This window comes from Bacillus rossius, chromosome 14 (genome assembly GCF_032445375.1).
Source record: "Bacillus rossius redtenbacheri isolate Brsri chromosome 14, Brsri_v3, whole genome shotgun sequence".
Lineage (NCBI taxonomy): Eukaryota > Metazoa > Arthropoda > Insecta > Phasmatodea > Bacillidae > Bacillus > Bacillus rossius.
Window position 1 is genome coordinate 48,611,614 of NC_086341.1, and position 24,125 is coordinate 48,635,738.

At 34.8% G+C, this 24,125-nt stretch overlaps 1 protein-coding gene across 2 annotated transcripts in view; it reads right to left on the minus strand.

Moving 5' to 3' along the window:
* Positions 1 to 814: 814 nt before the first annotated feature.
* Positions 815 to 24,125, minus strand: part of LOC134538907 (cAMP-dependent protein kinase catalytic subunit 3) — an 89,251-nt gene continuing 65,940 nt past the window's right edge. For both annotated transcript variants that reach the window (XM_063380518.1, XM_063380519.1), the window contains exons 4-8: positions 12,827 to 12,980; positions 9,510 to 9,601; positions 7,123 to 7,304; positions 5,002 to 5,079; positions 815 to 3,937 (exon numbers count right to left, since the gene is read on the minus strand). In XM_063380518.1, the coding sequence (XP_063236588.1) occupies positions 3,812 to 3,937; positions 5,002 to 5,079; positions 7,123 to 7,304; positions 9,510 to 9,601; positions 12,827 to 12,980 (632 nt within the window). In that variant the 3' untranslated portion in view covers positions 815 to 3,811. The remainder of the gene's footprint in view (positions 3,938 to 5,001; positions 5,080 to 7,122; positions 7,305 to 9,509; positions 9,602 to 12,826; positions 12,981 to 24,125) is intronic.

Here is a 24,125-nt window from a genome sequence, read left to right on the forward strand (position 1 = left end):
ACTGGCATTTTTTAAGACTTAAAACGGGAATTTTTTCCTAGAATAGAAAAATATTGATTCAGATTTTTTTTAGATTTTTGGCAGATTGTATTTTAAAACATGAAATTCTGGCAGATTTGAGTGAATTTGTGCAAATTTTGAGTCATGTTTGGCAATTTTTGAAGGTCAAGGTAAAAGGTCCAGGTAAAGTAATCCAAGATGGATTATCCCAGCCTCCATCCTCAACCTGAAGCCTGGGCCAGAAAATACTTTTCTATACTACTTATGTACTTAGTTTTAATGATTTTTGGCAACTTGCAGTTGAGTCATATGCGAAACATGATTTTAATTGATTAAACAAATTAAACATTATCGAGTTATTTATTGACTGAATAACTGTAACAAATAATTATCTAAACCAATGAATTTTATTGTTTTCTTTTTCAATACTTTATTTCCTAAAAAGTTATCACAGCTAATTTAAACAGCACACTTAAAACATTAAGAATAAAATAACAAATATCTTACAATATTGACATAAAAGTAACAATTCTAATACTTTTAAAAAAAATACTGATTGGAACTTTTAAAATTCTTGATTTCTTACCTTTAAAACTATTTAAAAATACTTCAGAATTTATAATTATACATACATATTATAGCACAATTACATTATATATAAAATTCCTCTGAATATAATCTGAATGATGAATAGTTAAACAGGAAAATATAAACATATAATGCATTTAGTTTCTATTTTCTATGAACTATTTTGCTATAAATACTATTTCTTCAACAGTGTTATTGAAAAAAATTCTTATTAATTTAATGTTGACTAGCATGTATTGACTACATTTCTTCTTCTATTCAATACTTAAAAATAATGTCTACATGAAATATTATATAATTCCAACCACAATAAATTTGCAATACAATTTTTTTATAAATTATGTATAAATATCAATATTTTAATTGTTTTATTATAAAATTTCAAACTATAACTTTCAATTTACTATAAAAATAGCATAACTTATATTAAACATACGTATGTCTACTTTGATCCATTAAATAATTATCTATAGTATTACTAATCTGGCTTCCACTTAAGATCGCATTGAGTAAACACTTGTGCGTGCTGTGGATATTTTTGGTAGCAAATATGACTTCTTTAATGTAATCTTTCTAAATGCCGAAGTCCTTGAGCAAACCTGAAAATTTTGTTTGTCAGAGTTGTATTTTTTGCAAGGATGATAATAATAGTAATAATAGATGACACTGAACTATTGTTACTTATAACTAGTGAAACACATTCCAATTTGCATGAAAGTAATCATTTTATTCATTGAAAGGTTATTAAAAATGTTGTTTTAATTTTAAATATATTATTATAACGTTCTACACTAAAACTCGATATTTTTTCAAGGTTATCTACAAGCTCTGACTTCTAGCTCGTATTCAATTGTATAAACTAATAAATGTTTCCACTAACTTATACTGTTTTATCAGTATCAATGTTTACATAATTTTAATATAAGAGATCTATTTGCAAAACAATAATCTATGGACTATTTTTAAATTCATAAGCTAAAAATAAAGGCTTAGGTAAACATTAGAATATAATGAAAGAAACATAATATAGATTCTTGATAGGTTGTTGATTCGTTAATACAAAAATCAACAAGTAAAAAAAAATGTATCTAAGATTGGTCAAGTTTCAAGAAAAAGTGTTTTACTATTAATCAAGTTTGTATTTTCATGAGCCGTACTTTAAGGCACTTGGACGGTAGTGCAAAACCAACTACGAACAATAAATATATTACTTTTCATTTTAACATCATTAGCATTTTGAACAAATGATCAAATTTATTGTGGATTATAAAATGTACACATTAAAAATAAAAAATATATAATGCATGTTATTTTAATAAATTTAATAAAAATATTTTTCTTTGAATGATGAATGATTCTTGCCACGGAGAAGATTGATTTAAAAAATATTCAGTTTATACATCATTGATGGTTTATACTGTATGTCATAGAGAAACCACACGAATAAACAAGAAAAAATTCATACACTAACTCACAGAAGACAAGCTGAAATCAGCCAACGCCAGATGTTAAGATCACAGACAGCACAGAGAATTCCGTGGGTGGAATTAGTTTTAAAAAACATATCACAGCACAGACAACCATGAGATAGTTGTCATAAAAAAAACCTTGGATCACACTGCGACACACAAACCCAACGATGGAACTAAAAACGCGTATTTCAGTTGCGACATTGGGAAATGACATTTGTTCTCATCCTCAGGCACAAACAGACTTATAGTGGACACTGATTAATTGCATTTTTTCCTAACCTTGCTTAAAACTATGTGGTTTAGGCGAGGGGGGGGGGGCCCCTTAGTAGGAATGATTTAGTCTCTACAGCACTGTAAAAAAAAACCTGGTGTTTATATTTGTTTGACCTTATCTCCTTGCGTTGCTAACGACAACCTGATTGATATTAATTGCACAGCAAAACACCAGCCAATAACATAGGTAATCTCTTAGGTGCGTGACGAATAAGGTGATTGCTCGCCTCTCATTGGCTTTGGTCTCTAATCTCGGACACACTGAATGCCCCGAATGACCAATGATGCATTGATGGCGGCCGGCCAGTGTCCACTATTGACCTATTGTGTCGTAGTATGGGATAAGATGTAGTTCCTGTTGGTCTTAGGACGCCTACTGCCTTCATGTGTGCCGCCGTCGTCGTGTTGCGCAGAATATATTATGTTTAATTTAATCATTGGCTTTGTCTGTGTATCACTGTGTTGTCCAGATTATCTGTTCTGCATCATCGGTAGGTTTGTCTGTTTGTAGATTGATTGTATTTTCTGCGCTTGTAACATCTATCACGTCATTGTCAGCCAACTGTTTGTGTTATGATATTTTTTCCATCTTATTCCTTTCACGGAAATATATCTGTGCTGTCTATATGTTTAACATTTGACATCGAATGATTTTGGCTTATTTCATATATTTTGTTTATTTGTGTGGTTTCTGTTTGACATGCAGTGAAAGTGCATGAAAATATTTTATATAAGTTCTTTTTTTTTTCAATTTGTATAAGTATACATATGAATTGAAATACCAATATAGTTGGAAATTAGGGTGAGACAAACATAACATAAAGATAAAATATCTTTGTACTCTACTAGTACATTTAGGAAATATTGTGGTTTTAACAACACCTCATACTTTAGAAATGTAACATTTCTCGAAACAAAACTACAAAGCAATATTTATACCATACAAATTAAAGATTTAAATAATTTGCTTTGCTATAATATTGAAACATATATATTTATTAACACTTCAAAAATTTTAAGTTATGTTTATGAATAAAATATTCTGTACTCTGTACCGCCAGTAGCTAGATATTGCTTTAAGAAATGTGAAAATTATGAAGCATCTTCATCCATAAATTTCTTACAAAACTAAATAGTTGGCTGGTAAGTTTGTAAGTACAAATACCAAAGGCATCATGTAAATATAAGCTTATAAATACTCCAAAAACTGTTTTTTAATTCAATTTTTTTAAAAACATACATAAAAAATTAACAATACTAAAAAAAGGATACACCCTAAATTTAAAAGCGTTCAATAATAATAATAATAATAATAAAAAATACTCTTTCACTCTGTCGCACTATAAATAGTTCTCGTCAAACAGCACTAACAATTTTTTTATTTGTAATAAAATATTTCCATAGTTAATAAAGTAATAAAAATGATTGTTTATTGAGCCTGCAAAGCACTTCAGAAAATCTTCAGAGCATTTCAATGTTTAAAAGTCATCGAACAGTTTCTGCTCGGTAGCGCCTACAGTCGGCGCTGACTTCCAGTCTGTTTCAGGATAGTCATCAAAGTTCCGCGTGTCACCTTCATAAGACACCGTAGGAACTATTGGGGGCTGAAACAAATAGTCAAACGTAAATATAGGTACAATTGTAGTTACTCAAAATAACCTTAAAAAAAATTCAACGACCATAAATCAAAAATGATTAAACTGTTGCAGTAGACAAAGTTTCTACACATGTAAATAAATCATATTTTTTACTATATAAACAATCAGAGTTTTTATGATTGCTACCATGCCAGTTATTGCTGCTACTTATGATGAGGGTAATGATGACTTTTGCAAAATGTCGAACTTAGGGTGAAATCCAGCAGCAGATACTTATTTGAAAAATGAGCAATACTTAATGAAGCACTTAATACGTGTTATTTATTATTATTTTAAAAAATGTAACGCTAACTTTAAACAATGCAAAATTTAAACTTAGTTTGCAAGAAATTTAATGGCAGAGAGTGAGCAACACATCCTAACAGCATCATTTCAACATGATTTAAAATTTTATTTTATATGGGATTGTCATATTTTCATATATCTGCATTAAACTCGCATTCTTCAATAAATTGCACCTTTGCAAAGCTTTCCAGGTAGCATTCCCTACTAACATTATAAATGCGAAAGTGTATTTGTTGGTTTGTTGGTTTGTCCTTATTTCACGCAGCAATAAAGTAATGATTTTTAACATGAAGATAGTTTGTGGGCCAGAAAGTGAGATAGGCGTAAACCTGATTTTGGTTTACTGTAACACAGTTCATGGCGATATAACCGTTGAGAAATGCAAACGGTCACAGAGAATTCAGAACAAGTGTGTCCTTTTAATTTTTAATTTAAAGAGTCGTGAGCTCAGTTTAAAATATATGTTACCTTCGCTAAAATTTAACGAAAGACCACAATTCCATCGCCTTTTACTGCTTAAGAAAACAATGAAAAAGTACCCATCCTATCTTGCTGACAAGTTACAGTACCTTGGTTCATGACAGGGATAGCCGAGTGGCACTGTGGTGGTTTTATATTATTGGCCGGGAATAGAAACCGGGTGATGTATTTAGGTATCGCAACCATAAAAACAACCAACACACATCGTGCAATACTGTAATCCATTACACTTTCGTAACTATTACCTTCAATCTCCGGTCGTAAACATCTTGCCATTCGATTCCTTTGAACCACCTGTGTCTCTTAACGTCCTCCGCGCCGTTCTGAAAGAAAGAAATCTATTATATGAAAAAAATACTGGTTTTATAACGATGTTAAGCAAGCTGGATTAAAAATTCAAGTATACTTAAATATTAAAAAAACTATTTTAAAATGTACTAATTTAATTTTAATTTATACCTAGTATTAAAAATGTGAACCTCTAACACAAAACTTCTAAATAACCTATTTTCCATTCAATACGAATAAACCTTTATTTACCACAGACTTGTTTGACAGTATGAGTCCCAAGTATGTTAAGGATGCGTGGATCTAACTATTTGACACGTAAAATGTGTTCTCGAGAAAGGAAACTGGCCTGACAAGGTGTTCAATTTATCTTCAGGTAGTACAGGGCGTTCCAGAGTAAGAACATTGACCTTATAGGGCAAGGGGCAGGCCTCCGTTCACATGGTGGTTACCTATACATTCTGGTTGTACAGAAAGCTTTTAAGTAAGGACTCTGACCTAACAGGGAAGTAAGCATGAATCCTGTCACGTGGTTCTCACTTTATGCGAAACAAGTACAGGCTGTATTCCAGGAAAGGCGCCTGCCTACCAGCAAAGGAAAGCAGGAGGTCTGTCACTTAGTATTAACCTATACGTCCAAGAAATAAATCAGGCCGTATGGTATATAGCAGCTCATATATACGTGCAGCTAGTACAAAAATGGTCTCGAGGAAGGACACAGATTTAACGAACAAGAAACAGTCAACCTGTCGCATGTATTGTGGGTGACGATATAAAACGAATTCTAATTGATCTTTTTATGTGCATTCAGAAAGGGTAAAATCGCCAGCTGTGTTATATTACATTTATAAATGACATTTAATGATGTATTTTGTGATGTCAACTGAGATCATGAATACTGTAAAGGTGCGCTGGTGCGTAACCTATCGCCTGGTCCTTTCCCCATTGGGTAATTCATTCTATCCAACCTTGCATTCTTAACGTATCCGAATTTTTGGAAAAAAACCTGGCTTAAATGTTTTCTCCTGAAAATTTATTTATTAGTGACTTATATTTCAAATTTGTAACAGCCACAAATGAAATATGTATTTTTTAAATGGCATTGCTAAAAGTAACTTTGTCTAAACCAGCTACGGAGCACTCATAAAATGTGATTTAAACCAGTGAAGTATGTTATTTAACATGTAGCAATTCTTAAGTGGTGGGAATAAATAAACTGTATTTTAAAGTTGCTTATTCTCGTTACACATTTTATTTTAATGCAGTTTTTTGGACATACGCCATTGCAGTTTTGCACTGTTTGGCATAGAAAAATTCCGAGAAAAAAAAAAATGAAGATAAAATAATCACAGAAAGAAGACTGAATCAGCTGATGTCGAACAAACGGAACCAACGATGAAACCAAACAAGTTCTTCAGTGGTCATCTTTAAACATAAACACATGAAAAAATGTCTGTATCAAAACGTTTAATTTTGAATAGAAATAAAGTGCGTTTCACAGTTATTGTTCAAATTATTAATTTTTACATTAAGAAAAAAAATTAATTTCAAACACAAGAATAACTAATAAAAGCTATAAAAGAATAACGATGATTTGAATTGCTTTTAATAAAACCTTATTGAAAAAAAGAATACTTAAAGTCAAATGTGTCTGAAGCAAAACTTCAAAACTGCAAAATTATCGTGGGAAATATTTAGGAAAATAATATATATTTATATTTTTTCAGACACCTTCCCACTGTATTCTACCAATCTGAAGAGTACGTCACTCTCCACCTGTGAAACTGTGGAAACCATCACTACCCCACCCTAGTCAAAGCAAAACTTAATTGTTTGCACACATGAGACACTATTTCCTGCACGGGAACTGCTATTAAAGTTACGTAGAGAAGGCCCAACTCTTCATGAACATTGCATCGAAAATAAATGTGTTTATCTCCACGTCTGTTACCGTGTATTATGAGATACACTGAATCCATGTCTTTAAGAGTTAATGAGAAATGCATTAAGTAATGGTTGATTCCTTGGAATACTGTTTACACTAATTATATTGTAATTATAGTATATGTATGCTCCACCTTCATGTTTCCCAGCCGCTTTGTGCGATCTTGTGACAGCAACTTCTTGATCAGGTCTTTGGACACAGGGTTTAGATGGCGTGGCCATTCGATCTTCCCTGCCAAAATTTTTTCGTAGATTCCAAAAGGATTGTCGTCAAAGAATGGCGGATAACCAGCCAGCATTTCATAAATTAATACACCTGCAAGAAAATTTAAAACGTATTTATACATCACAAAATAATTAACTGTATTTTGTGTATATTAAACAGTAATTACCTGAAATGACAAATTTTGCAAATGATGCTAGAAAAAATTAGATTATTGATGGTCATGAGTTAGGAAGAACACATAAAGTTAATAAGTACAGATTGAAAAACATTAAATTATGTATTTTTTAAATAGTTCACAAGCAATATAAGATATTTTATGAATTTGATAATAAATGATAATTTATGATTTGTTAAAACCACAAAAACATGGCAAACCCATATCATAACAGCATAAAACCTTCATGTATATGTAACAAAGTGTAAATCATCCCTTTAGTAAACAGATTATAAGAAAAATAAAATTTCCAAAAATAATTTTAAATTATAATAACAAATTTAAAAAAAGTGTCGAAATGCCTAATTTCCGGCACAAAACAGAATTACAAAAAAAAAAAATACAAATGTAAATTTTTTTGTTGAATTCATAACACGATAATAAATTTGTTGCTAAATGAACAACTTAAAAACAAAATAATTACATGTTAAATATAATACAGTTTTTTTGGACATATGCCATTGCAGTTTTGCACTGTGTGTAATGGAAAAATTCCGAAAATCAAAAATACAAATAAAAATTTTAAGTAAATAATTAACAAAAAAAAAAAAAAGAATGAATAAGCTGATGTCGGACAAACGGAAACAACGATGAAACTAAACAAGTATTATGGACAACACAACGACGATAGCACTGACCAACACAGAAGGTTTCTAGTGACAACAGTTGCGACATTTCGGGAACTGACATCTGTTTGTGCCTTATGACGTGAGCTCACATTGAAACAAGTGTTTGGGCATAAAAATGTGCTCCTAGTGTAAAGAGTCAGTAATGTATTCAAAAGAAAAAGCTATTAGAAACCAAATTAGAAATTTGGTTTAGTTGATAATATATCTTATGAAAGACAGTCGAATAATTTACAAGATTATAATAGATTCTGTATAATTTTTGTACTTGGTGTGTAAAGTTGTATAGCTACTCATTCATTTTCTCGCACCTATAGGGTTTGTCTTTGCATACAGTCCTCAGTATACAATTTTTAAGAATTAGTATTTGGGATTATCAGGAAGATGCAGTCTTCATATTACACACTTCTTCGGCCTTCAGCGCAAATTATGAAATTATCGCTCTCTAGTATGTTAGGATGGTTACTACATAGAACAGTGAAACGAATGTAACTAAAAAAAACGTAATTGAGAAATTGGAATAAATGTGTCTAGAACCAGCTGACGAATTAAAAAAAATCAAGGGATTACACTATGACTACAACATCAAAAATAATTAATAGATTATAAAATAGGCCGAGCTAGCAGTAATCAAAAGTATCAAACATGGATAACATGAAAGAAGAATGAAATAACATGGGAAAATGTAATACATGCAATTAAGCTTAAAGTGTATTGAATGGATGTAATTACAGAAGATCTATTTATCAAGTGTAAAAATTATGATTCATAGACCAAATGTTAAAAGTGATGACATAGTAAAATATAATGATGATGACATAAAACCAATATGGTATTGATGATGTCATCGTGGGGTGATGTGTTAAGTCAAAGGTGATTATGACATAATGCACGATGGCGGTCGGGGTTAGTAAACTCTTACAGTAGAGTGATAAGACAGTTTTAAATCTGGCTAGTGGCTTCTGTGATGACTTAATAAAAGATAGAGGCTCTATATTTATAATGTGAGAGCATGAGAAAATAAAATTCGTGATGACGACTATATAAGTGGGATTACAGGGCATGAGAAAATAAAATTCATGATGGCGACTATATAAGTGGGATTGGAGAGAATAAGAAAATCAGGATCAAAAATGGCAGTTTCATAAATCAAATGACAGAGCATTAGTAAAACCGAGATCCAAAGTCTCAAGCCACAGATCACATCCGTAGTGACATCATAGTTCAAAGGTCATGTTAGGATGACATGCAATTTAGCGGTGGCTGTTATGTCATCATATATGGTAGTAATGACGTCATCCAAGATGGTTGTAGTAATGTCAGAGGTCAAAGCTCACCACAGATCTGAATCTGAAGCCACAAGCCTCTGCTCCTGGAGGTACCAAATCTATCTACTTATATTTGATTAAAATGGCCTCAGTTAATACGTGACGCGCACTTATTGGCGCTACTCACCGAGCGCCCACCAATCCACTGCCTTGTTGTGTCCCTTCGACTGGATTATTTCTGGAGCCAGGTACTCGGGGGTGCCGCACAGTGTCCATGTCCTGCCACATAGCACACGGTTCCCACAACCATCCCTTGTACAGAGTTGTTTAAGCACATGCTATGCTATGTGTAGCTATGTAACCCCACACAAATGTATATATAAAAAGAATGAGTTTGCATACAACCCACAAAATCAGCTGTAGTTTATCACGTAAAAATAAGTTAAATATGATATATGGTCTTAAGTGCTTCCCAAGAATGGTATAGGCCTTTGAAGTTGGAGCTGAACTGGAAGTTTTTTAAATTAATAAAGAAACTATTCATGAAGAAACGCCAAGCATATGTATAATGTCTAACTGAACAAAGTTCTACAAACATTACAAATATTGTCGCTGTAGTAATAATATTTAATTGATATAATTTAGAGTTACTCACTTATTTCCAATAAATTTTGATGATGCAGAGGAATAATGTAGTTTTTAAAGGCTGACAATTAATCTACATGTCAAAAGTAACGAAAAAAGGTACCTTGTTGTACTACCCTACACCCCACCATTTTTTCTAGAAACTAAAATAAAATTTATAATTAAATACTTCGATGTCTGGCGAGTGTGCGATACTCACAAAACTTAGTTTGAAAGAGTTGCCAAAACCTAAACCCAGGGGCACTAATTGTTAAGTGATGTACACGCAAATGAAGGTATTTCGAACATTGAGCAAATAGTTAAACTAAAATATCCGTAGACATAACTTAAATCACATAAACATGATTCCTGAACAAACAATACGTGTAATCAAACACAACAAAGAAAAAAATGTGGTTGTACCTTTATTTGTAAGGAAAGATTTTGTCATAAAACATAACTTGTTAATAAAAGAATGTTTTACCCAAGGTTCCACAGTTTACAAATTTGAGCTATTAAAATTTGAAAATTGTGTTTTAAATATGGACGTCTGGAAGTGTTTTAAATATGGAACAACTGCTCGCACTTTCATGAACAATAACACAACTACGTACTGTCTGTGAATGGTATGATGTATGTATTCCGACGGTAAATGGGACATATGTTTCCAGCGGGTGTGTTTTGTGGCGTGTTGACTTCCAGAATGGGAATGCATTTATCACACTTTACGTGCTGATCTAAATATTGCATACTTTCAGAAAGTTTAAATGTTACAATGTGTGACAAATTATAAATTTAATCAATGCAAGTTAATTAACTCTTTTGTTTTAAATTATTCACCTGAATACCACAGATGTGTGTCTAAGACAAAAAATTATAGTTCTGATACAAAAGTTTGAAATTTTTAACATAATTATCTAGCAACATTTAAGGGTCACAAAAAAGAATAAATAGTAAAATTACTAAACAATAAATATAATAAATTTATATTCAGATGTGTGTTTTTCTCAACACTACAACCAAATTGTTGCTACAAACACTATTTTTTCTCCTATCTGCACAGAGCTATAATATCCCAAACTATGAGTGACTCGCACTCTGGCTTCTTGCATTCCCAGCGTGTAAAACGGTTTTTTTTTCCCTTCTATGTTTCGTTCTTAAAATCACAATGGAATTTTTTTTTAATTTAATAAATTTTCTAAACGCAGTTAAGACATTTCCCGTTACTTACATCAGCAACAAAGAAATTAATTTTGTCGTGAACTGATGCTTTAGGTGCTTCATCACAGTGTTTGGGTTTGTCAACAGCTTCAAAGTCACAGTCGCCATCATCGTAGAAGTCAGCTTCTTCACCTGGATTACTGTAAGAATTCAAAATCGATGACATTGAAGCTTCTTCATGATCTGCTTCCTTTTTAAGTGTCCATCATTTGTTCAAAGTACAGAGGATCTACTTGAGATGAACTTGAATGTATTTTCACTTTTCATGGTATTGATACTTCCATTGTAGTCAGTGTTCTTTAAATCATCAACATACTTCAATTTAAGTTCTTTGTCGAGATCAGGAGAGCTATGAACTGAATTACATTCAAGATACGGAAAAATATTTTCATCATACAGCACATTAATATTTAGAATAGTGATTCATCATTGTATTGTATCTTGTAAGTGGACTCGAGTTTACAAGTTCTGTCATGTCTTTTTTAGTCTTCTTTAGCATAAAAAAGGGGTCAACCTCGGAATGAGAGATAATAAGCTGAATTTTCGTATATATAATAATTTTTGCGTTCTAAAAGTTGTCTGAAAAGTCTCATAAAATGTCGTGTCTGCGTCGTAATTTATAAATGAAAATAAAAAAAAGTTTTTTTTTGTTGCAATTATTTCTGTTTATATTGCTCCAATGATGTTAACATCTATTTTAAAAATTATAGAGCATAACATTTGAGACAAATTTTATTTTAAACATTTTTTAATGCGCTCAACCGTTTTTGCGATAAGAGGGCTGTGAGTGCGCATGCGCAGCCATACGTACTGTAATGCAAGGTCAACCGTGAATATCTGTGAATACTACCTTGAATTTGGAATTATTTGTATTATTTATCAGTTAATAAATTGTATTTAATAACATTTTACATATTTATAATATATGCATTTAATAATACTTACCTACTTCTCACGCGCGTACATAAGTACACGCATCCATTTTTTTAAAAATATGTTTCACAAATTCAATTTTGAAAAATTCGTGTTTGGTTTCTAACCATAGGTTATAGCTAATTCATTCTTTAAATCGTCTTAGTTTCAATTATTTATGGTGTTCTTGTAGGATTAAGTTCCTAATAATCTAATTTCTGACGACACATAATGAAATAAAAATTTACACATAAATAAACTGATAATGATCGGGGGAGTGGTTCACATGGTCACGATGGATTGTCTGGTATTTGAACCGGAGTAAAATGAAGGCTCAGTGTCATGCAACACGTGATTCAAATATAAATATCAAGTTTTAGAGATTAAAAATAATCACATTGTTTAGCAAAAAATTGTTTAAAACAATTGCAACTAATGACACAACATCAATTTTAAAACATATAACTTACTCTATTTGTAAATTATCATTCATTTCTGTTTTTAATACTGTCATGTACCACTGACTAACTTAAAACAAAAAAATCTACCAAAAAAAACTTACAATCAACTCGTCCCATGATATAAAACCAATATAACTTTTTCCAGATAAAAAGTCATCAAAAACATTTCCTGGAGTTGCCTTACTTATCTTGCAACACAAATATCTCATTGATATACAACACTCTGTAGCACAAGTAAAATAGATAAAGACCGAAAACAGGATGAAAAAATTCTGTTAAGGCTTACCTGTCTGTCAGTTTTTTTGCAAAGCCAAAATCAGTAATTTTGAGATGACCTTCCTTATCCAGCAACAAGTTCTCGGGTTTGAGGTCTCTGTAGACCACGGACTGAAGGTGGAGGTACTCCAGAGCCAGTGATATTTCTGCCGCGTAGAAGCTGGCTGAAACAAACACACAGTATCAACATTGCCCTTACGTGAAGATACTCCATGGTCAGTGCAAACACACTCTCACAGTTTGGGATGCCAAGGGTTATGGTGATTATGTGCTGTAGGCCGTCAATGGGGATGACTCGATCTCTTATGTCGTTACAGCTTAGCTTATAGCAGTATTCACTATGTAGTAGCTAGTTACATTGCTCAATTTTGCCTTTATATTTACGAGTAAGTTATGTTTAAAGTTATATTTAATTTTATTAGTTGTCCTTTGAAATATGTTAAGACGCACTCTTTGCTGATAATGTAGAATTAATAAATGTGCGCAACAAAATAATATAAGTTTTTGGTTGTAAGAGAACCGAAAACGAATATCTGGCATTGATAAACAATCCTGGCACACAAACTTAACAAAAGATTGAAATACCAGAAGTTTAGCATCATTGTCATAATATAGTGACTAAATACTCTATTAACAAGGAGAATAGAAATAGGTAGCATTGTTCGCAATAGAACACTAAAACAGGCGTATTCGTTACATAATGGGAACAAATCATTAAATCCTATGCTTTTAAAACAACTCCGTCTTAAACTGGTACCTCAATCACCACATTAATTAGAGGTACGTTTTACATACACACGAATGAGATTTTCCACCCATCAAGTCATGTCTTCAATGAGGCCATCAAGGATTATCTGGAATAGAAGGCCCCACTCACTGATGAAATCCGTGTCTGGTCTGTGTAGGGAAGCAACATAGTTGCCAACATAATTTTACAACATATTAAAGGCTATTAAACGAGACACCGCCCACCATTCGTATCACCAAAACATTATAATTCCGGAAACAAGTAAGATGGAATTCTATAATATGTCTCTATCGCTAGTGTCGCCCAGGTTATCATCATCATGCCCCTGTTCGAGTGCAGGCAGGGCGCAGACCTATCCTGGCCTCATTCGTGAATGTCGAATTGCTCTAGTCGGCAATAGTACAATGTGGACGGGCTGGAGCATAGGTCTGACATAAATTTCGATTACTTTAGTTATAAGAAAACGCTGAGTTTGGTCTTCTGGAACAAAGACCCACTGGATACAGTCAATCTGCACACTGTTTCATCGGAGATACGAACCCCCAATGCCTGCTTCACTCTAGCTCGCACCATGGCTATGGCATGAGGTAACTTGGGCGTGATACTGTGTTCCACCCTTGAGAAAAAGCAATTATTGAGCTTAAAAATCAATTTTTAGTGCCGAGAAACATAAAAAATAATCTTTGAACGACTGAATACATAAATAACTTAGAATGTCCACGAAATGCGGATTTAACCAGGGATCTATTATTATTTACCTGTTATACACCGATCACAGTTTTGGGTTTAGTTTCATTTCCAGACATCATCGCAATAGGTTTCTGCACATCTGCTTCTGTGCTTGTACGCGTAAGAGTCTACAAACTAAACCGAGTCGAAATGTCTGCAGGTAGTTCCACAATAGGGCACGGACTTCACCTTTACAGTTTTTTCTCGTCTCGTCTCAAACTGTGAATACGAGTAAACCAAACATAGCACTTTTTGCAGTAAAACTTCATAGAAAAAGGATTCTTCATGCATTTACTCCTCTCGTGTCTTCCTGCATATTGGGCAAATGCAACGACATATCGCAGCTGCTGCAAGGATGTCCAGTCGATGAACAAGGACCTTTCAAGCCAGAAACAGATGCTGATGATGCTGATGTTGTTGCTATTGTACCGATTACCGCTGTACTCTTCAGCGCGTTGATACAAGGCTGTTGGACCGAAACCTTTAATTTTTGCAGCGCAGCACGTCATTTGCATGTCTTCAAGCGTGTTTTCATTTTATCGTTTCTTAAAAACTTCTTGCGACCTTCCTCACAGTTAAACTTTGTACGAAGTTGATTATTAACACATTCTCTCTTCTCGTATCGACGAGTATTATTGTTGTTCGAGAAAATCTTGTCAGAGATACGACACCGATGCTGGGAAGACGCCGATGCACATTCAGTGGACATCATTGATGCCCGTCGTGTTGCAGCCATTGCAGTCTCCTTGGACGGAATAACGTCATTTATCGATATTTTCTCTGCAGCCAGCACTGCAGGCATTAAAGATTCCTCTGCTGGTTGATTCACAAATGTTGAAGTCTCCTCTAATGTTGTCGGTGACGATGGTAACATTCCATCAAATTCTGCGTAGTTGTCATCTATGATTCCAATGGGATCAATCATTATTTTAATTATAATTTTTTTTATAATTTTTGGAATTTTTCTTGAATTTCTAGCCAAATATTTACAAATTTCCAAGATGGTGATTAAAATCTCATCATCGGCTAACTGGAGCCTGATAAATGAGAAATTTAAGCCTCTTTTAGGACTTTCCACTACATTTATTGGATTTATTTTTTCATGTAATATTAATTTTTTTTTCATCGATCAAGTGTCTAACCAAGAACAGGAACTGATCGAATAAATCATTATTTTATCAAGTGAATTTTTTGATGAATTTCCCCAGAATTTCTAGCTTAATAAATAGAGATTTACAATATGTCGGAATACTGCCAATAAATGATTACTGAACTCTAGCAGATGAACTTTAAACTAACATGTTGTCAGCATCCTCTAGCAAATGAAAACAAGATGGTGGCATCCAGCGGACCAAAACAAGATGGCTGAAATACTAACTGGCAATATATCTAGCTACCTTGGCATTGGTTGCGGGCGGTCAGTCATTGGTAGCTTCTGTGGAGGAATGATCCGTCGCCATTTTATTGCTCTTGCTGGGTTAGAACCAATGACTCCATGACTTAATTGCGTTTTAATAAAAAAATTTATTAAAATTATATTAAATATTGTTTTATAAATTTAAAAAAAAATTTCCCAAGTTTTTACATTAATACTTACGAATTTCTGAAGATGGTGGCCATGACATAATAATCCAAGTAGGCGGAATGTTATCTATTAAAATATTACACTAAAATATAAAATATTATATATTTTATAAATATTTTTTTATTAATTTAAATTTTTTTCTCGATTTTTTAGCATAAAAATACGGATTTTCAATATGGCGAACGTAACGAAATGTGCAATGTTTCTAGAATCCAAGATGGTGGGTGTGATTTAAGCCTTCTTTTTATTATAATCAAGTATGTTTTAACATTTTATACATAAATTACATGTTTAGTATCGCCGGGAATCGAACCGAGGACTGGGATGGATTGCATAACCGAGCATTTGAAGTAAGCAATTTTTTTATATTATTTGGAATATTTTAGGAACTTTTTGGTCAAAAATTAAAGATTTTCAAATTTATGGTCAAAGTCATGACCTCAGCAGCTTATGGCGGCTTGTAAATGTGGACTTAAAGCCGCATTGCGGACTTTTGGGTTATTTCAAAGGCAAAAGTTTTTTGAGAGATCCCGAATTTTGAATATCTAAATTTGAGGAATAAAACGGGCAATTTTCCCTCAAACCGCGAATTTTACCATCGAAATAGGGAAATTTCTAGGAATTTTGAGTCATATTGAGTTTTTTTTTTAAAGGAATTTGAGTCTAAGATGGCTGGCGTTACATCACCCAAGTAGTAGGTTCCAAGGCAACATACATCGCCACCACCACCACGCACCAGCATCAGGTGCCGGAAATACATTAAATACATTAAAATACTACTCTTCATTTCAGGTCAATAGTTCATGTGATTTACATGTAACACCCCTGGAGTCACTTAAGCTTTGTTCTATAATGAGGCTGGGACTGACTGTGTATTTCATTTAAGAAATCAATCTTACTGAATATCTCGTAGGGGACTGCCCTGTAAATTCTAGATAAATAAACTTATTTATTTTGCCCTAGGCATCTAGAATTATATTGATGCTAAGCTATGGCAATTAAATTCATTGATCTTCAATCAGCAGTTACACATACAAACGCAAACATTCAAAACAAAAACATGAAATGTCATTGTTTTTAATACAAAAATGTGTATGAAACTTACGGCATCTTATAAAAAGTAAATATTTAAATTCGTGACACATGACATATTCAATTAATCCTTAAGAGAGTTCTGGTGGATTTCTGTAAACGACCGCTCCTTAAGCATAGAGTCTGGTGACATGCAGAACAGTCTTATGTTTTTAGATATATATCAATACTAATAAAATCGTCACTGCAAACTAAACAAACAAATTAAAATAATCTATAATGTCGTTCAGCATTGTATTGTTTTGCAACTAAAGGTTATGGTGCTCTTATTTACATACATTATACCACAGTCTGTGTTTTTGGCACCTGCAGTTACATGATGCTAGGTATTTTTTTTCATGTGTCATCATTGGGGTTTCCATTGTTTTTGTTCTATAGACGTTGATATGAAAGTTTTCTGTATTTTTTCGCTTTTTTTTGGGCAAGATATCGGGGTTGTTTCGACGTTGTTGGGCAAGATCTAAGCTTTGCCATGTGACAATGTTTCGTATGCAATCTAAGCACCTATTTATTTCCGGTAAGCTGCATCTTTGTACTGAGGCCTGTAGTACTATAGTATGATGCATGTGGGGTTTTTGATACGTTTATGATGTTCATGTTCATAATAAATAGATTCTGTAACCCACGCATTTCTTAATCTAGTATTATTGATAGTCCCAAGCCCGTGAGAACGGTATTACGTGTGAAACGTATCAACAAAGTGTGCGCCGAGCATGGTCGCCTGGTTCAATCATCGCCGCGCGGGCTCGCTGCCACTTTCTGAAGTTGGCTGCCTGCGCTGGCCACGTGACCAGGTGGCGACTACTGTATAGGGTATTCTGGATAGAAATGTTCGTTACCAGGCTTGCGGGTATAAATAGGGGACCCAGCGAGCCAGCAGCAGCCAACGAACGAGAAGGGAAGTGACCGAAGAGCACGACAGAGCAGGTTTTACGTCGCTACCACGCAACGTCACACTGTCAGACTGAGGAGCAGTGAAACTTCAGCAGGACTTAGCCATTCGCGAGTGGGAAGACACCATATGTTATTTTACGTCAAGGACTTAGCCCATATTCAGCAAGGAAGTAGACTTTGGGAACTTGTTTTCAAATAAGCCTGCCATACAGCGACGAAAGCTGTAAGCAACTTTTCAACTGTGAAAATGTTAAGGCAGTCGTGTTCGGCGGTCGTAAGGTGCAGACTGACAAAGCACGAGCCACGAACTAACCGAGGTGCTAGCTGAACAGCTGTGTTCACTGCTGCACTGGACACGAGTGTGTACAGCTACGTCACCGAGGTCGTCGGGCGAGTCGGGATCCGAGGCGCGGGGCGGGGGACTGGAGGCAGGCGACGAGTGTGCTGCAGCGACGAGAGCGAGCACGGCAGTGGGGACTCGCCGAGCGAGTGGTCCACTCGCCGAGCGGACCTGTCTGCGCACCCGCACAAGTGTGAAGGCGAGTGACAGCTTATTTAATAGCTTTATTACGACCGAGTTTTAACTAGCGGTGGACTCGTATGAACTATTTGAAATTTTCACTGAGTACAAGTTATATTTTTGAAAATTGCAACTGTAAAACACATAGTAGTATATATTGTTTATTACTGGCCAAAGCTACCCAGGAGAAGCTAGAGGAGCCGACCGCCATCTTGGATTGTGACCACGGCGGTCATTTTGGATGACATTGACCTTTGACCTTGGTCTTCAAAATTTACCAAAATTTTCCCATCATTCGCCAAAACCCGCCAAAATTTACGTTTTTTAAGAGAAAAATTCCGCCAAAATCTAAAAAAAAATTTAATAGTAAAAATGTCCTTATTTCGAGGGAAAAATTCCCGTTTCGAGGGAAAATTTCCCGTTTTAGTTCTCAAAAATGCCAACGGTTTTAAAATTTACAAAAGTGGCTTAAAGCGACAAGCCGCTATAAGCCTCCGAGGTCATGACCTATAAAATTATGTCAGGCCGCCATCTTGAATTATGATGTAGCTGTTGCAATTATCGTTACGGCCGTCATCTTGAATATACGTATTTTTTATGCTAGAAAATCTGGAAAAAATAAAAAAAATATAAACAATTAATTGGCAAAAATTTAAATAAAACATTCCAACCTCTTGTATTATGACGTCACAGCCGCCATATTGAAAATCCGATATTATTATCAGATTTTAATGGTAAAAGATTTCAAATTTATAAATTCTGAAAAAAAAAATTGCAACAATTCTGGCTGGTGCTGGAATCCTAAACTTACTGGACAACGGAGAAATTCACAAGCTAGCAGAAGCGGTTATTGTAATTTTTTATTTTTTATTTTCAGAATCTGTAGGTAATTTTTTATTTTTGGCTTTTTAACTATTTAGACTTAGGAAAACGTGCGTTTGTTTTCTCTGTGTGTTCCTGATTATTCCTGCTAATATTTCAATGGTTTTCTCCGAGTGCTCCTGATTATTCCCGGCGAGACATCTGCTGATTTTCTCCGAGTGATTCTGGTTATTTCTGAGAAATCGGTATCTACATGAAAACGTTTTTACTTAATGAGTCAAGCAATTTTATTCATAATTAAATTTATTAGTGAATTTCTGTTACTAAATCAGCACTTTCAATATTTTATCTGATGGAATTCAAACAAAAAATATCATTAGGTACTCAGTCCAATAATATGTCTTAAGATGGTTGAGAATCACAATCATGTAAGACGAATTTTCTTCTCCTAGATGTCTAGCGAAGCACTCCTTGTCTTGCGATCGAGAGTGAGCATCCTGCGTACTACATGAAAAATAAACAATATTTACCACCACGCAACATGTGGCGACATCTGTTGTTGATGAGCAGAATTATTTGACGAGTCTTTCAAATTTGAACATTAACTCTCACTGATGGATTATTCAAATTAGTATTTAAGTAGCTGTTTATAATAAAAAAATTTCAATTTGCATCTAGAATTAGTCGCAGAAGCTGTTGTCTGCAGCTGAATCGGAAGGACACTGCTATATATACTGTAGCAATGATTTTGTCCTGAGAAGGAATGCTAGACATCACGAGAAAAATGATTGTGTTAAAAAACATTGTACAAAATGTTAAGCTGTGATCTATGTAGCAGGTTGTTTACACGAATTGATAGCTTAAAAAGACACCAAAGACATTGAAAAGCCTAGCCCACTTACTAGATAGAGGACATCGATAAAGCCAGTACTAAGGCAGAGTGTATTGCATTATGCAAATAATTTTCCTTGTCTTGAGCGTGATTCTGTTCATATCTCCCCATCGCGACAAAGAACTTAAATTGAAGGATGCTGACGGTTTAAGGAAGACTGAAACCAATGGAAGTATCATTACCGTGAAAAGTGAGAATACATTCAAGCCCATGCCAAGTAGATCCTTCATACTTTGGAATAATGATGGGTACTTAAAAAGGAAGCTTTTAGACTATGAAGAAGCTTCTACGTCAGCGATTTCGAGTTATTACAGTAATCCAGGTGAATATTCTGACTTCTATGGTGATGACGACATTGACTCTGGAGCTGGTGACGCGATCGAAGACTGCTGAAGCACCTAAAGCAGATAATATCGAAGACTGCGATGAAGCCCTGAGACAAAAACAATGGAAATATCATAATAAAATAAATTATTCTGATAAATCTTACAATGATCACTGGGACGATAGTGGTATTAAATTATTTATGATAAACATGCAAGGAAGATGACAGCAGCAAAACAGATTGATTAAAAATCATGAAAAGATCCCAACAGTTTGGTCGACAGGTTAAGACTTCTACATGCTTTGCTTTGTGCAGGAAACTATTCGCACAAGAAAGTAGCCTTCATACTCAAAGAACTGATTGAATCTGTCTACATACGATAATGACTTATTTACCTGCATTTGTATAAATTAAATAAATAAATAAATGTGATTTTAAAAGTGACTGATGTTATTCCACGAAATCTGAATTCTAACTAAGCATGAACTCACGCGACTACACGTCATCATGTCTGCTTTACATGTCCACTGCATGTCCAGTGTGTGTTCTGTGTGTGTTCAAAGTGTGTTCATTGTGTGTTCATTGTGTGTTCATTGCGTATCCTGTGTATGTACAGTGTCCATTGCATGTACTGTGTGTTCTTTTATTTTACTGAGTGTGTGTCGTTCGTTGATTTGTGTAGTCAAATCTGTAGTAGCTCTGAATATTTACTAGTAGGTAATTATAGTATGTATGGGGACACCGGTGGGTGGTGGGGGAGCCGGGGAGCCACGGCGGCCATCTTGGTTTACGTCACTTCCGGCGACCATCTTGGATTACGTCATTTCCGGCGGCCATCTTGGATTACGTCATTTCCGGCGGCCATCTTGGATTACATCACTTCCTGCAGCCATCTTGGATTTGACCTTGACCTTTGAACCCGGAGGCCATTTTGTTTTTCTAGAACTTTCCTCCATTTTGTTTTCTAGATCATTCCGCCATTTTGAGTTTCGTCCGCCATCTTGAAAATCTTTATTTATTATCCGATTTTAATGAAAAAAATTTAAAATTTAAAAAAATTAAATAATCAAAATTTTAAAATAAAATTAAAAATATTATTTAATAAAATTTTAATTAAAAACCTACGCATCGAACACCCCACTCCTCTAAATTACAAATACATCATCTAGCACCCCCACCCCTCTGTTACAATGACATCGTCATCGAACACCCCACTCATTCCTGTTACAATTTTTCGTTACATCCACCATCTTGGAAAATCATAATTATTAACTTAGAAAATCAGGAAAAAAAATATACCATCGTTGTCTGCTGGAGGCAGCCATCTTATTTAGTGGAGACTACCATCTTGATTTCATCTGGTGGGTGTCGTCATCGGTTGTAGGTTTCTAAAGTATGTTAGTGTATGTAAGGTCGAGTTACAATTCTCTACCAACATTGTTATGAACCTTATAGACCAAAATCCACAGAATCCACAAGATCCACAAAATCCACAGTCACTTTGTTGTTGTAACCGACATTTTTTCTTAAAGTCTTATCACTTATAGGTTTTAACTAAAATATATGTTATCAATACTGTCGTTGTGGATGCGTTAGTTAAAGTAATGATAATTTAAAAAACATTTATTACTCCATCTTAGCTGACCAGAAATTTTTCATAGTCCTATCATACATGTAAACATACTAAATAAATTAATGTTTGTGTACTCGTGTTTAAAACTGCATGGAAGCAGATATTTAGGTGTTTGTGTATAATATCATTTCTTAGTGTTCGTGTTTGCGTTCCTGTGTTTAAAAGCTGCATGGAAGCAGATATTTTAGGTGTTTGTGTCTAATTACATGATCATTTTACGATATCAAATTAAGTATAAGTACCTTGAGGAATATAGGGCATTAATTTAAAAAAATAATAAGCGATATGTAGGTAAAATTATATTTACTGAATCAAAGAAATATATTGTACAAAACAAAACCCTCAAGGAGAGAAAAATATACTTGTCAAACGAAGCTATAAAAAAAAAACAGAAACTATATACAAAAACGAAAACTGTTTACAACAAAAAGACTGGAACTATACAACAGATAATTCATCTCCAACATAGCCGTGGGGAACCGTATGGATGCCATCCTCACATATTTGGCGCTTATCATCCTCCCATGTTATGGCCAGCTTATTTGTGCTCTCGCTATAGAGCACCTGCTGCCTCGAGCGTATGGCCCTAACTGCTACTCGTCGTGTGTGGTGATCGTGCAGGGCATCCAGGTAGTCACTGAATGTTATGCGGTTTTTGACCACACAGCGCTGGATACCCTTGGCCTTCTTCTCAACTTTGTCACCACACTTGTATGCATACAGTTTGGCCCGCAGACCGACAAACTCACTCATCACTTTCCCCCCACACTCATCCTTAAACTTTCCGACAGCCTTTTTGTTGATGGGGGAGAAGCAAGGGTGGTCGGAAGGGTAGCAGCTGGTGTCGAACTTCTCCATGAGTGTAGGATCGGCTTTGAGGTCATGGTAGAAATCATCGGTTTGTATCTCGTATACGAAACTATCGGTGTCCATGTATGCCAGATGAATGTTTTCTGCATATCTGGGTTTCATTGTGCTGTAATGGAAGTCGTACATGAGTGTTTTTGAGAGATCAAGTACTGCGAGTCCGGCATAGATTGGCTTATCGAAAATTATGGTCTCATGGTTCAGGTGGACTAGAGTCAAGTTCGGTTCATACATTGTGCGGTCCTTGAAGGATGGACGACACACCAGTTTCTTGAACCGCTTCTCGGAACATACCAACTCCATTTTGAGCCTCCGCCTCTTGTTCTCCATCAGTTTCCCGAAAGTACTGTTTACAGCGAGCTTAAAGAACTCCTTCTCGAATTCGTTGGCTGCAGCCTTGCGCTTATTGGTGTTGAGCTTAATGTATGGCTCCAACCACACCGACTGCTCAAACTGGAGGACTCTGTGTACCTTAGTAACTATCAACCCATGTGATACTGCTTGCTGGAGGTTTCTGTAGTGTACAATGTAATGTTCCTTAATTTCTAGTGTTGTCATGAGCTTTGATTGTTTGGAGCCGGGCGGACATTGATTGATGGGGAGAAACGGAAGGTCTTTGTGACTTTCGTACAGTTCAGTAGGGTACTCCACGTCACATTCGATAATGTACCCGATAGGAGAATTTTCTGGAATAGTCATGACATCAATAGATGTGTCTGACCATTTGAAATGTCGAATCGGAAGCGACAGCGACATCGCCCACCCGTACAAATTATTTGCATCAATGTACTGTAGATATGTGGATGGCTTGGACACATCATGTGTCTCAGGAACGTATTTGTTGTTACCCACACAATGACGTTTGATGCTTTGCGCTACACCCCCACGAATACCTGCTTCCACAAACATATACATATCGTAATCTGTCAGAAGCTCGAGTTGTACTCCTGTGGTGCGAAGCATCGCATCGAAAGCGAACCCAGGACAGGAAATGTAGTGTGACGGGTCTAGACTGTACGTCTCCAAGCAAAGACTGCGAAAATTCTCGAATACGTCCGCCAAAATCAGGACATCCGTCTTTAGGTACAAGTCAGCGTACTCCCCCAAAGTAGCACACTGAAACTTGTCCCAGACATTTTGTGCGTGAGCGTAATCCGCCTCGGAAATACCAGAATCAGTCAGAATATTAAAGAACTCATCGA